The 15,149-nt window shown below is 36.3% G+C and overlaps 1 protein-coding gene across 1 annotated transcript; it reads left to right on the forward strand.

Annotated features, from left to right (window-relative positions):
* Positions 1–2,421: 2,421 nt before the first annotated feature.
* Positions 2,422–13,988, forward strand: LUM (lumican). Its single transcript, XM_056569387.1, has 3 exons — positions 2,422–2,544; positions 5,316–6,221; positions 11,561–13,988. Exons 2-3 carry the CDS (start codon positions 5,336–5,338, stop codon positions 11,710–11,712), a joined length of 1,038 nt encoding a protein of 345 aa, XP_056425362.1. The 5' UTR covers positions 2,422–2,544; positions 5,316–5,335; the 3' UTR covers positions 11,713–13,988.
* Positions 13,989–15,149: the final 1,161 nt, after the last annotated feature.

Here is a 15,149-nt window from a genome sequence, read left to right on the forward strand (position 1 = left end):
GTCCCCAGCAGTGGGACCCTGGCGATCTGACATCTTATCCCCTATCCTTTGGATAGGGGATAAGATGATAGGGACGGAGTAGCCCTTTAAGCAGTGGCACTGAACAACAAAAATATAGTTTGAGAAAAAATGACTTGTGCCTTTCTATTCTTCTACTTCAATAGAAGAAAAGAAAGTAGGTGGCAGCTCACCAAATGGGTGAGCTGCCGCCTACTTTCTTTTCTTCTATTGAAGAATATTACAGTTATATGGACTTTGGTAAGCTGAGCACCACCACAGGCTATAATAAATGACTGTGACCTAGACCTCGGCACAGGACTTCTGCATCACTCCATAGAAACCACAGTAGTGCCAGTTGAGGCTTCTTTCTTATGTACAATATGACTTTCTATTCTTCTGTATTCATTTTGTTAATATCTTCTATTGCCACAGTTTTCGATCAGACACTTTGCTTAAAGGGGTACTCCGGCCCTAAACATCTTATCCCCTATCCAAAGGATAGGGGATAAGATGTCTGATCGCAGAATACCCCACAATCTTTCCTGCAGCACCCAGCGGGCAGGGGAGGGGGCGTGATGGCCACCATGCCCATCCCATATACTTGCATTGAGGGGACGGGGTGTGACACCACGAGGGGTGGAGCCAAGATGTCATGATACTCCAGCCCCTGTATTGATCTTCGCTCAGTGAGGCTGATGACAAGTGGGTGCTGCAGGAGAGATTGCAGTGGTCCTCAGCAGCAGGACCCCCATGATCAGACATCTTGTCCTCTATGCTTTGGATAGGGGATAAGATGTCTAGAGCCGGAGTACCCCTTTAAGATCTCATATTTCTTAAGATGCAAGCCTGGGACAACAATGATGTGTACTGTGTAAAAAAAAAAGTAATCAGCCCTCCCTGCTTCCAGTTTGTGGTCCAAAGAAGGCTCCGATATTATTTACTGTGTGAGTCGGTGTGGAGCGCGAATATTTCGTATATGCGAATATGCAAATATTTGCGAATGTCGGCACTTTCAGAGGACACTGATCCCTCCCTTCTTTTAGCTTTAGATAGGGTAGGTTAGTTTAGCAGATAGGTTCTAGTGTAGGGTATAGTGTTAGTTAGTTTAAAGATATAATCGCGCATGCACACTATACGAATGTCATTACGATTTTCGCATGGAAAAAAAAGTGAACGAACATAGCGAATATGCAAATTTTGTGAACATATATTCGCGAAATACTGCAAATTAGCATATGGCCCCCTATGACCTGAAATGTATTCCCTAACCTATGGAAAGGAAATGTTATTTTAACTAAGAATACCATCAGTGCCAGAGGAGATCTACATAAAAGTGAAGGGATTCTACAAAATTGGTGCAAATGAAGGGGATCTGTTGAATTTGAATTAAATGGGTACTCCACCCCTAGACATCTTATCCCCTATCCAAAGGATAGAAGATAAGATGTCTGATTGTGGGGAGTCCAGCCACTGGCACCCCTTGCGATTTGCGGCCCGACATTTTCAGATTTTTAGAATGCCGGCTGTGCTAGGCTGTGGGCAGCTGTGGTCGTCACGCCCCCTCAATTAATGTCTATGAGAGGCGGTGTGACGACCATGGTAGCTCGTAATCTGACAGAGTGGAATTTGCTCCGTGCATGCGGATTACAGGGCGCTGAGCTGGAGATTGTGGGTCCCAGAAGTTATTTGGATGGGGGATAAGATGTCTAGATGGAGTACCCCTTTAAAGACACAAATACAAACCCCTGAGCAACTATATTGTCTTTTTATTTTACAGAACCCTTGAAATTAGTTATTTCTATAGGGAACAGTGCCTTTTTATAATTACATAATTTTCTTTCATGAAATTGACTCTTTGATCCATTAAGGTTTACCCTCTAACACGAGGAACATACTGTAAATAAAATAACAATTAAGCCAACATATTATTCTACAGCTTAGTTCCCTTTAATTACTGGTCTGTCATTGGCCACCATTCAAATACCCCATGGGCATTTGTACTGGTAATGTTGTTTTACAATCACTGCACTAAAATATGGTACTGTTTAAATTATTATAACAAAGCTTGACATTTCTTATGGGTCAATAATCTGACTTATAACTGCAAAATCAAATAAAAATGTTTGACAAAACTGTCTTTAGTTCTGCATTCTGGGGCTGGAAAGTGTGGTAATGTTCTGTAGACTTTCCCTTCTGTAGCTCAATCTGATTCCAGATAGCAAACATAAATCAGAAAAGTTAGAAAAAGTTTTGTATTGACTTTTTTCTTTGAAAGTTACTGCTTATGGGCTGTACTTTGATAGCCTTCCACCTGTACTTACTCAGAAAGTAATAATTTTACATGCCACACTACAAGCACAGCATGATGACATAAGAGCAGTGTGACTATTTTTTTTTTTCTTCCCTCTTTTCTTTTTGCAGTTCTGTATTACAGTGGTTCTGGCAGGCAGTTCTCTCCTGACACTGTTTACAGCACATGATACTTGATTCAGTCTCTTTTTTAATCTGTGTGGGGAATTAAAGAGAGCAGCATCAAAGAAAGAGGTAGGTGATGTTTGTAGTTAAGTGTATTGTTATGATAGCCTTATTATGTTTAGAGGCATACTGCCAAAACTGATAGGAACAATGCTTTTATAAGATACTGCTTTTTATTATGAAACTGCTTTTATAATATACAGTATTATAGAACATTAAGATATTTTATGCAGATGAATTACATTCTCATTCCCTTACTATGTTAACACTTATGGATGTTTAAGAGACACATATGTGACTATTTCTGTGATTGTTATAGTATCCTGTTGAAGTCAGAAATTGATTCTAGTTGATTTTTATTTTATATAATTTTTTTTTTTTTTTTTTTTATACAATTTATGCTTAATACACTGGAGACAAACATACAGCAAACCTAATTTTGATAACTTGATTTACGTTGTTTTTTTTTTTTCAAAAATGCATAGTGTATGTATCAACTGAAATACATTTAGTACATGTAATGAATTATTTGACTTTGAGTTAAGTTTTAACACTTTATGGTTAAGAGGTTTACAGTATTCTGTGATTGTTACTTGGGTTATTCAAGTATTGAATGAAAACAGTATATCAGTCACTGAAGGCAATGTATCAGCTTTTAATAAGAGGCATAAATCCATGAATAACTGTGAATGATGATATTAGCACCATATTTCTGAACACTTTCCTTTTTTTCTACTGAAGTTAGAATTCTTTTGCACAGCATGAAAGAATTGCATGAATAGGCTTTTAAGTTAGAAGCATGCTAAGTTTGATAAGCTAAATTGCATATTTTAAGCCTTTTGCATTGAATATTTTAAATGTTTCCCTTTTTTTAAGCCAGGGATCACACAGGGCAGTGAAAATAGTAGAGTAACTCTTTTTTCCACATTAGATGGCATAGAAATATGAAAGAAAAACTTTTTCCAAAAACTGAAGCAAAAAAAATATATTGTGTGAATATAGCTAAATACTCCATGAACATGCATATTGTCCGCAATTGCATGAGTTTGCGGGAGTAAAGTACAGTAACAGCTAAAATCATGTCTATGCCAATTTAGTCAGGCTTTTATGAATGCTCCTAATATATTTTTTCTCATGGTGAGTTATAAGGGTTTGGGTATATAGTAGTTAGGAAATCATCAAGAAGAATTGCAACAAGAAATGCTACTTTTATATTTGCATATACAATTCCTTATCAATAACAGTAAATCTTGATAAAGCTGAACACTTTGTAAAAGGGCACCGCTAGTTGCCTTCATGGCTGAAAACATTTGACACTGAAATACTTAAAGCAGTAACATCTGTTAACAAATCCATTTATACTCCACCTACATGGTGGGAAGTCTTGGCGTCCTGCTGCTTTACTGAGGTCCTGTACCTAAATGATCTACTTTTTTTTTTTTTTTACCAAAATTTTAATAGATAACACTGAACACATTCTTTTAGTGTTCTAATATTTCTTAAATTTGTATTCTGTATAATAAAAATGTAACCATTACTTTAATTACAAAAGAGATAATAAAGATATAGAATGTGTTTTTGTTGTGTTTTATGTCTTCATTTTACCAGAGACAGCATCCAGCCACCATCATTATTGGAAATCTTTGTCCTAAATTATGTTTGAGATGATGTAAAACTGTCATGGAGACAGGTCCTTTTACATTACATCTGCTAGATACTTTAATAACGGTATACTAAACTAGTGGGTGTGATAACACCCATTAAATGTTCTGGCAAAAGTTTCAATAATAAATAGTAAGGTTTTCATATACTTTAAAATTAGACACCTACCTCATGTTATGGAATAGTAGGAAAGCTTTCACTGGTTCCATGGTATTATATTTATGGCTGTTCTATGGGGACTTTGGATGGGTACTAACTAGCTTAGTGTTAAAGCATCTAAAAGTATACGCTTAATTTACAAGACTTGTCCTGTATACAGAGTGAACAATAGCTATGTCTATTATCTTCTCTCTGTGGAGACTTAGGAAGAGTACTAAGGTATCACACCCACTAGCTTGGCATTAAAGCATCTAAAAGAATGCCCTTATTTTATAAGGCTTGTCCTATATACAGAGTGAACAATAGGTATGTCTATTATAGTCTCTCTGTGGGGACTTAAAAATGGGTACTCAGCTAACACACCCACTAGCTTGGTGTTAGGGTATCTAAAATAATGCCCTTTTTTACAAGGTGTGTCCTGTATACAGAGTGAAGAATAGCTATGTCTGTTATGGTCTCTCTCTCTTTAGGAAGAGTACTCTGCTATCACACCCACTAGCTTAGTGTTAGGGTATCTAAAATAATGCCCTTTTTTTACAAGGTGTGTCCTGTATACAGAGTGAACAATAGCTATGTCTGTTACGGTCTCTCTCTCTCTCTCTTTAGGAAGAGTACTCTGCTATCACACCCACTAGCTTAGTGTTAGGGTATCTAAAATAATGCCCTTTTTTTTACAAGGTGTGTCCTGTATACAGAGTGAACAATAGCTATGTCTGTTACGGTCTCTCTCTCTCTCTCTTTAGGAAGAGTACTCTGCTATCACACCCACTAGCTTAGTGTTAGGGTATCTATGAGGATGCCCGTAGTTTACAATTCATGGAGTGCACAAAATATATATGATGATATATGATACTTGTGCGTGAACAATCCTAATAAAAGTAAATATATAAACATGTCAGTTGAAATTTATAATTTCTTTTGTATATTTTTAATGCAATAACTAATTTTGTTTTAGATATTTTATTGAAAATAAACATTGTTTTTAAATTTAGTTTATCATTTGTTTTTCTCTCATTTAGGTAAAAAATAAATTACAGTGATGCACTTCCAAACTATCCCCTTCTTTGTACTGCTCATAATTGGCAGTGTATACCCCCAGTATGATTATGACTATGGGGTACCAGATGACTACCCCTCAAATGTATTAGGACCCTCCTCTCCTAATTGCGCACCAGAATGCAACTGCCCATATAACTATCCTTCAGCTATGTATTGCGATAACCTTAAATTAAAACAAATACCCATAGTTCCTCCTGGAATTCAATACTTGTATCTCCAGAACAACATGATTGAGGGTATAGATGATGACGCATTCAAAAATGTGACTGATTTGAAATGGCTCGTTTTAGACCATAACCACTTAACCAATGCTAACATTAAAAAAAATGCATTTTCCAAGTTAAAAGAGCTGCAAAAATTGTACATAAGTTTTAACAACCTTACCGAGCTTGTGGGACCACTGCCAAAGACAATGACTGACTTGTATGCAACCAACAATAAAATCTCCAAGATCACTCCTAATATTTTAGAAGGTTTGGAAAACCTTACTGTTGTACATTTGCAGCACAATGCTTTGAAAGCAGATTCTATTTCAAGTGCATTTAAAGGCCTAAAATCCTTGGTATACCTTGACCTAAGCTATAATGAGCTCACAAAGCTTCCAATTGGACTTCCACCAAGTATAAATTTCCTTTATTTTGACAACAATAAGATTGGCAATATTCCAGATGAATACTTCCAAGGTTTCAAAGCTCTTCAGTATCTCCGTCTGTCCCACAATGATCTAAAAGATTCTGGGGTACCTGGCAATGCATTTAACATCTCATCTCTTGTTGAGCTGGACCTTTCTTTTAATGGGCTCGAAAAAATTCCAACTGTGAATGAAGGCCTGGAAAACTTCTACCTGCATGTCAACAACATTAAAAGTGAGTTAATGTTTTTAGTCTGTAGGCAAAAGGCTGAACTGAAAAATATATCTCTTCTGCAACTAATTCGTAGCTTATTAATATAAATGTCGGCAACATAACTTGCAATTTTTGTTTATGAATGTTCTAATGTTCTGGTTTTGTATCAAGTCTATTCAGTGGGTTTCAATGTGTTGGAATTTTTTTTAACCTTTTTGTAAAACGTAAAACTGTTATAGCTAGTGTCAATGCCTCCTAATATACATTGTCTTACTAATCTCAGTGATACTAAAGAGGCTATCCAGGATCAGAAAAACAGAGCTGATTGCTTCAGAAAACAGCACCACACTTGTCCTCAGGTTGGGTGTAGCTTTGCCGTTGTGAATGGAGCCAAGTTATAATGCCACACACAACCTAAAGACAGATGCTGTTTTTGGAAGAAATTTGCTTTGCTTTGTATTGCTGTATAACCCCTTTAGTACAGAGTGGGTGGGAGTACTTTGTAGCCTTTTTATTTTCCTCAAGACCCATAGTAGGGCTTGGTTTTGTGGAATCAATTGTAGATGGTAATAATACCCTTTATTTTTAATAAAATATACTACAAAACCGAAACCAGATTATTGGGGAGGTGAAAATGAAAGAAATTACAATTTGTCAAACTGACATGTTATCTTGATTCTTCAGGTCAGTAAGATTTCAATGATACACAATTTATTTAGTCATTTATTTATTGACTAGTTTTTTTTTTTAATAAAAAATTACAACTTTTTTCTAAATAAGTGTGATTAAAATATCTCTGTTCTGACCCCTATATATATTTTTTTCTGCCTATAGAGCTGTAGATCTGTAGATATATTTGTAATTTCTGTAATAAATTAGGCTCTTTTATCTTTTTTTAAATTTTCTTAGTTGCCATAGGCGGCATGTATGAGCAATCATTTAATTGCTCACACATATCAATGTAGAACTATAGTATTAAGTTAGTCCATTAGATAGGTGGTCTATTACTACAGCCTGCCATAGACTATAGCAGTGGCCCTCATCTGCTAAAACTGCTCGGTATGCTGTGGGCTTGAGTCCAGAGATCTCTCCATACACCTTTAACAGTGCCATGATACATATATCTTTCATGCATCATTAATGGGTTACTCCAGCGCTAAACATATATCCCCTATCAAAAGGATAGGGGATAAGAGGTTAGATCGCGGGAATCCTGCTGCTGGGGACCTCCGCGATCTGTCCTGCAACACCCCCGTTTTTCAGCTGCACAGAGCGAGGATCGCTCACGATTCTCCATACCCTGCACCACCCATGGCTGATGACGGGTGGTGCAGAGTATGGAGAATCGTGACGTCACAGATCCGCCCCCTCATGACATCACACCCGCCCCCTCAATGCAAGTCTATGGGAGGGGGCGTGTATTTCAATCAAAATTTTATTATTGTAATTATAAAAACAGAGATTCTTGTTAAACATATTAAGCATAATTTTGAACATTGCAGGGCATTTGGGGTTTTAAACTTTAGGGGTGTTTTCCTGGCAGTTATACAGAACATTTATTTATTGTAAAATCTCTAATCTGCGGAGCTAAAGGATACCATTTCACTTTTCTTCTTTACTAAAACATCTTCAATCGTGCCTATTCTATTCCTTTCTTGTTGCATTAAAGGGGTACTCTGGTGGAAACCTTTTTTTTTTTTTTTTTTTTATCAACTGGTGCCAGAAAGTTAAACAGATTTGTAAATGACTTCTATAAAAAAAAAAATCTTAATCCTTCCAGTACTTATTAGCTGCTGAATGCTACAGAGGAAATTATTTTCTTTTTGGAACACAGTGCTCTCTGCTGAATCTCGAGATGTCAGCAGAGAGTACTGTGCTCGTGATGTCAGCAGAGAGCACTGTGTTCCAAAAAGAAAATAATTTCTTCTGTAGTATTCAGCAGCTAATAAGTACTGGAAGGATTAAGATTTTTTTTAATAGAAGAAATGTACAAATCTGTTTAACTTTCTGGCACCAGTTGATTTAAAAAAAAAGTTTTCCACCCGAGTACCCCTTTAAGTCATCATAATTTTAATCAGGTAAAAATCAGTCTTTCCTACTGTCTATAAATAGAGTTGTATCCTTTCTTATTTTTCCTCATGGTTCAACATATCCTGAAAAGGCACCAACTTAAAAACTTGGTTTTGCTGTGATATGTCCAGACTAAGGTTGCTTTCACACTATAAAATTCATCTGTTTTAAAGATCCGTTTGATGTTTCGTTATGAAAACCCTGAAAATCGTCCATTAAACGTCCGTTAGAAAATCCCATTTTAGTCTATGGGATTTTTACATTATCTGTTTTAATCCGTTATAGTCCATTATTAATAACGGACATTATTTTAAGACGGAAGATAGTAACGGGAGAAATAGTGCATGCACTATTTCTTCCGTTCATTCTCCCATCACAAAATAACGTCCGTTATTAATAACGGACTATAACGGATTAAAACGGATAAAGCTTCATTGTTTGATGGTTAAAACGGATAATGTAAAAATCCCATAGACTATAATGGGATTTTCTAACGGACGTTTAATGGACGATTTTCAGGGTTTTCATAATGGAACATCAAACGGATCTTTAAAACGGATGAATTTTATAGTGTGAAAGCAGCCTAAGCTATATGTGCTATATGTGGCCACCTATTGGTTATGATGTGACCTGCAGCCAGTTAATTGTTTTGCTGGCATGCATTGGAACTCCTAAATAAATTCAAGGACAGGCAGGTAATGATGAACAAACATTTATATGTGGACCAAATATTAATTCTCAAAAATATCAGACCCAGGTTGCTAGCAACAAAAATATGACTGTAGCTAAAAATATAAATTAAATAAAGATTAAGTAGGATTAAAAAAGAAAAAAATATACAACTCATTTTATCTGATTTAAAGGGTTTCTCTGGTGGATTTTTTTTTTTATTAAATCAACTGGTGCCAGAAAGTTAAACAGATGTGTAATTTACATTTATTAAAAAATCTTAATCCTCCCAGTACTTATCAGCTGCTGTATACTACAGAGGAAGTTCTTTTCTTTATGAATGTATTTACTGTCTAACCACAGTGCTTTCTGCTGACACATCTGTCCATGTCAGGAACTATCCAGAGCAGGAACAAATCCCCATAGCAAATCTCCCCTGCTCTGGACAGTTCATGACATGAACAGAGATATCATCAGAGACCACTTTTTCTTTAAAAAGAAAAGAACTGTAGTATACAGGAGCTGATAAGTACTGGAAGGATAACTTTCTGGAGCCAGTTGATTTAAAAATAAAGATTCCACAGGAGTACCCCTTTAAAACTATATTTGGTTGATCAAGAGGAGAAAATCTCTACCAGTCCTATAAAAATGAAATTATAATTTAATTAGTAACAATGAGCATGGCTGAATAGAAAATACAGATGTGTCCTTCCTTATGATTCAACTAATTCCGAGATTTGCTGGCCAAGTTAAGAAAAATAGAAACATGTTTTTGTGATCTGTGAGGAAATGTACATGCTATTTAGGTTTATGTGTAGCCATTTACTGGTTGTCATGTGAATTACGGCCTGTTGAGGGCATTGCTAATATTTCATAAATTTGTATAGAAGAAAAATATTATTGGTTGATTTTGATATGCAATCTCCTCTAGTATTTAATGGTGTTTGAAGTGAAAAACAATGTATTCCCTATCCACAGGATAGGGGAGAAGTGTCTAATCACTGGGGGTCTGACTATTGGACCCCCATGATCTCCAGACTGGGTCCAAGCTCTTAGAGAGAGTCAATGCTGCAAACAACACATACTACATTATTTTCTATAGGAGCACTGAAAATACCTGAGCACAGTACTCAGGGGCCCTATTCTGGAGATGGCTTGGGGTCTCAATGATCGGACCCCCCGAGATGAGGCACTTATAACCTATGCTGTGGATAGGGGATACATTTTTTCACTGACTATTCCAGTTTTTACTTTCATTGTGTGATTGTATTCTATGCTAAATTGAAAAGGTGAATAAATAAAATACAATGGCTTTTTCTTACAAATGGAAAAATTCAGGCAGTGTCAGTGTGTTCACCTCTTAAATACCTACATGGCTGGTAGGTTAGTAGAGCCTTACCCATGTTTTGGGTAGTGCTACTTTTGCATAAATCACAGTCTTAGAAAAATTGTAAAAGTTATAATAATTGGGTGTCTACACACTAAAGGAAAAAGTAGGATTGCACAATCTGTGCCGAGGTGCTGAGTTGCACTATACCTGTAGTGCCAAATATTTTACAGAAATTTTAGAAAAATTAAATACTACGGCTTCTAGTAAGGTGACCACCACATTACCATAAAATCTTAGCACCAGGGCTCAAGTCCTGCAGGAACATGTGGGAACTAAGTTCCTGCACTTTTTCCTCAGCAGGAACGCCATTCCCATTAGCAGAAGTCCTGAAGGACCAGCCCTTGAGTGGAATGAGTTCCCACACTTTTTTTTAAGGACTTGACCCCTGGTTAGCACCAATATGGACATCATTACCAGGTCGTCATATTAGATGCTTTCATGAAAAGGTGAAGCTATAAACTCAAGTACAAGTAGAAATTTTGGGAAAAGATCATTTCTATAGGCATTGTTCTTTAAACATTAATTTAGAATTATAACAACTGTACCAATCAAATGTAACGTTCTCAGGAATATATCGTTGCATTCTACAACTGCAATAGGCGGGTTTAATATGAGTAGGAAGCAAAACCTGCACTGAAATAAACATTTGACGGTGACTATGGAACAGCAAAAGGCCTTTAAAGGGGTACTCCGGTGCAAGAAAGTTAAACAGATTTGTAAATTACTTCTATTAAAAAATCGTAATCCTTCCAGTTCTTATTAGCTGCTGAATACTACAGAGGAAATTCTTATGTTTTTGGAACACAGTGCTCTCTGCTGAATCACGAGCACAGTGCTCTCTGCTGACATCTCTGTCCATTTTAGGAACTGTCCAGAGTAGGAGAAAATCCCCATACTGCTCTGGATAGTTCCTAAAATGGACAGAGATGTCAGCAGAGAGCACTGTGCTCGTGATGTCAGCAGAGAGCACTGTGTTTCAATAAGAAAAGAATTTCCTCTGTAGTATTCAGCAGCTAATAAGTACTGGAAGGATTGAGATTTTTTAATAGAAGTAATTTACAAATATGTTTAACTTACTGGCACCAGTTGATTGAAAAAAAAAAGTTTTCCACCGGAGTACCCCTTTAAGATTATAGTAGGAGCTCTAAAATGAGGAACACCCAAAAGTGATAAAATCTTTAAGTCTTTATTAAGAATTGTTATGCATCTGATGAAATGTCTTATGTTACAGAATTCGATCTGAGCAGCTTTTGTAAGGTTGTTGGACCACTGGAATACTCCCGAGTTAGACATCTGCGCTTGGATGGAAACAATATCACCCGAGCTGACCTCCCTCAGGAGCTTCACAACTGTCTTCGTTTGGCTTCAGATATCGAGCTATAATAAGGAAACGTTTGTTAAAGTGGGGGTTTGCAAGCTGATGATTCATTTTCTCTTATGATTCGTTCAGGTTAAAGAAATCTAATAAAATGTATAATACTGAGGCATGAATGATCAGTGATCAAATGCATATGACTCAAGTCTTAAGATCTAGGAAATAAGGCAAAAACATATTTTTAGCTGAAGCAATACTTTAATAAATGTATAGCAACATGTGGAAAAAGATAAAAATACTAAAAACTAACCCTTGATGGGAGATAATAATGCAGAATATTAAAATGTAAATATATAGCATATTGATGGTGGTCTAGTGTGGAACACATTTTTCAAGTTATGAAAAGTAGTCTAATATATGCAGCAGGCAGCATTTATAAACACTATGAACATGTAGTACATCAGAAAAACACCATGGGAGACATACAAAATGGCAGCATAGATAAGGTAAAGGTAATAATAATATTGTGGGGCTAAATATAAGCAATTGGGTCTCATATATGAAAACTAGTGGTAGGAGGAGGTGGAGGTGGCACCCATTACAACCCATCTGACTGCCACTTTCATAGATGTGCTTTTACAATAAAAAGCTGGTGTCGGTTTGGTTGTTGTGGGCACCACCTCTTCCTCTTTTCTGTATTAGATTATGTTCATACACTGTTAATGCTTAAAAAATAAATAAAAAGTAAATAAAAAAAATGTTTATACTAAGAGCTAGAGATGAGTGAACTTATAGTAAATTTGATTTGTCACGAACTTCTCGGCTCGGCAGTTGCTGACTTTAGCCTGCATAAATAAGTTAAGCTTTCAGGTGCTCCGGTGGGCTCGAAAAGGTGGATACAGTCCCAGGAAAGAGTCTCCAGCCAACCGGAGCACCTGAAAGCTGAACTAATTTCTGCACGCTAAAGCCAGCAACTGCCGAGCCTAGAAGTTTGTGACGAATCGAATTTACTGTAAGGTCGCTCATCTCTACTAATTGTTGATCTTTTATGGTCAAACTAAGATAATTTTCCATAAACTTCAATGCAACACATTATTAAACAGGTAATAGACTCTTTAATGACTGATTTTTTTAACTGAAAGCCGCCAATTTATGGCTGTTTTACGGTTATAAAAATTGCGGATTTTACAGTGTGTGAACATGGTCTTAGTTTTCATACGTTATAGTCATAGCTTTCATTTTACTATCTTGAAGTGTAACATCTTTAAAAAGGCTGATACTACTAATATTCTGGGCTATAACTTTTGACTATGTGTATACAGTAATTTTCATTCACATTCTAAAAAAAAAAACTAAATATATGTAATCTACTTGGACCTCCTTGTTCTTTTTACTATCATAGCTATATTTTTATGTTAAGCCCAAATATGTACTCAGGTATTGGAGTTTATTGAAAAGTTCATGTGATATTAGCCATTTTAGAATTGACACTTGACATTGTTTTCAATTGAAATCTTCATGGTAAAAAGCCAGTGTATATTTTAATCACATTTAAAAACGTTAGTGTCTCTTTGGTTGATACTTTGAATGACAAGTTTTATATTGTTACATTTATACATTTGACATAGTATATAAATTACTGGTTATTTGTTTACATACTTGATACATTTCTGATTTCTCCTTTGACAAAAACATGATGTCATAACAATTGTCTAAGAAAAACCTTGCATAATGGCAAGTAATCTGCTCTGTGGACTACTCCACTTGTTAGCAATAAAACCTTTTTTACAATGTTAATGTTTCACAAAAATCATTCATTCAAAGAGTGTAACAGCAGAGGCATAACTTGTTCCTTGGTGCCAATGAAAAATCACAGCTATCACACGTCATTCATAGTACGGGCCTCTTCATATGGTACAGGGACCTTTTGGGCATCCTCAGGGCCACTGCAACCTCTACTCCTCCTATTGTTATGTCCCTGCTTGAGAAAATTTAAATTTTATTACAATGCAATACTGTGATTTTGCTGGTTAATGTACTTTGCAATGTTGAAAATGTTGATTGTTTAATAAAGAACATAAAATAAATACATTTGGGCAATAGAAAGTAACCAGACATAATATGTGTTATAATATAATAAAATCTGCATTCTAGAATACAATGTGTACATACTAAATAACAAATAGTACTAACATGCAACACAATGCTAAGCATCAAATAGTACTAACATGCAACATGCATAATGTTTAGAAAGACATATGATATTTGTTAACATAATCCATATCACATTTTGAGCCACAACAGTATTTGGCTCCTATAGTAAAATAAAATGTTTCCAAATGTTTCAGGAATCTACTGCTATGTTTCTATGAGCCACATGTAGGCTATACATTTGACAAATTAACATCAGGATACTTTTCTTTAACAGTAGTGAAAAGCATTGCATGTCATGCTATTCCATATTTTGCCATGGTCTATTCAATGTTATTGTCTTGGGAAGTGCAGGTATGTACAAAGGTGTGGATAATGATGGGCAGACAGGAGCTGAAATGCAGCCGTCATAAACTTCACTGTGCACAATATTAGGATGTGAAATCTCTTCAATAAAGGTCACAAATACTTTATGATCCAGTTAAGCAGTTTATACATGCCTGACAACGAAGGGGGCACAGGAACAGTGTTAGCCATCTTTGAATTCTTTACAGTCTATAACTATGTAGAGATTATACTGTAGGTTCCATGGGGAGCGCCCTTGATACCGGGCTGATGTCAGAGGTAATGTGGAGCGCGAATATTTAGTAAATGCAAATATGCAAATATTCGCAAATATCGGCATTTCCAGAGGACACTTATCCCTCACTTATTTTAGGTAAAAGATGTAATCGCGCATGCGCACTATGCACATTTCCTTACGAATTTTCACATGAAAAAAAAGGAACGAACATAGCAAATATGCGAATTTCACGAAAATAGGATGAATATTCGTCTATATATTTGCAAAATATCGCAAATTTTAATATGGCCCATGCCGCTCATCACTAGTCACAGCCTCAGCTATCCTTCAAGTGCTTTCATCTTTCTAGCAGCAGGTTCCATTATTCTCTTGGGGACCCATCCTCCCATTTTAGTGAGTTCCAGGGGTAGATGCATATGCTAAACTGTAGACTTCTTTTTAGGCCGTGTAAGCCCTTGCACTTTCCAGCTGCCTTTTCTCTTCCCATGTACATGGCTCTCTCAAATTATACTCTGGTGGTTTACTGGCAATTACAGCCTGTTAGTCATGCTCTCCTTGCTAACCCTTGGATATGCATATGTCTCAGGCTTCCAGTAGGTAACGCTATCTCACCCACATAGGTCTCAATTACTGTTAAGCATTCTGGCCTTTTGCCTATAGCTTCAAACACCACAGACATTTTCTTGCAGTTCAGTTGTGGTTCTTTGAGGACATCTTCATACCTGTAAACACAGCAGTTGCAACAACAACTCTCTGTTCTTCTACATACAC

Source organism: Hyla sarda, chromosome 4, assembly GCF_029499605.1.
Source record: "Hyla sarda isolate aHylSar1 chromosome 4, aHylSar1.hap1, whole genome shotgun sequence".
In the NCBI taxonomy this organism is placed as follows: domain Eukaryota; kingdom Metazoa; phylum Chordata; class Amphibia; order Anura; family Hylidae; genus Hyla; species Hyla sarda.

Excerpts from the sequence above, each read along its gene's own strand:
- LUM (XM_056569387.1), top strand. The coding sequence starts at position 5,336 with ATGCACTTCCAAACTATCCCCTTCTTTGTACTGCTCATAATTGGCAGT. Across the intron at positions 6,222-11,560 it reads GCATGTCAACAACATTAAAA|AATTCGATCTGAGCAGCTTT; the intron begins GTGAGTTAATGT and ends CTTATGTTACAG.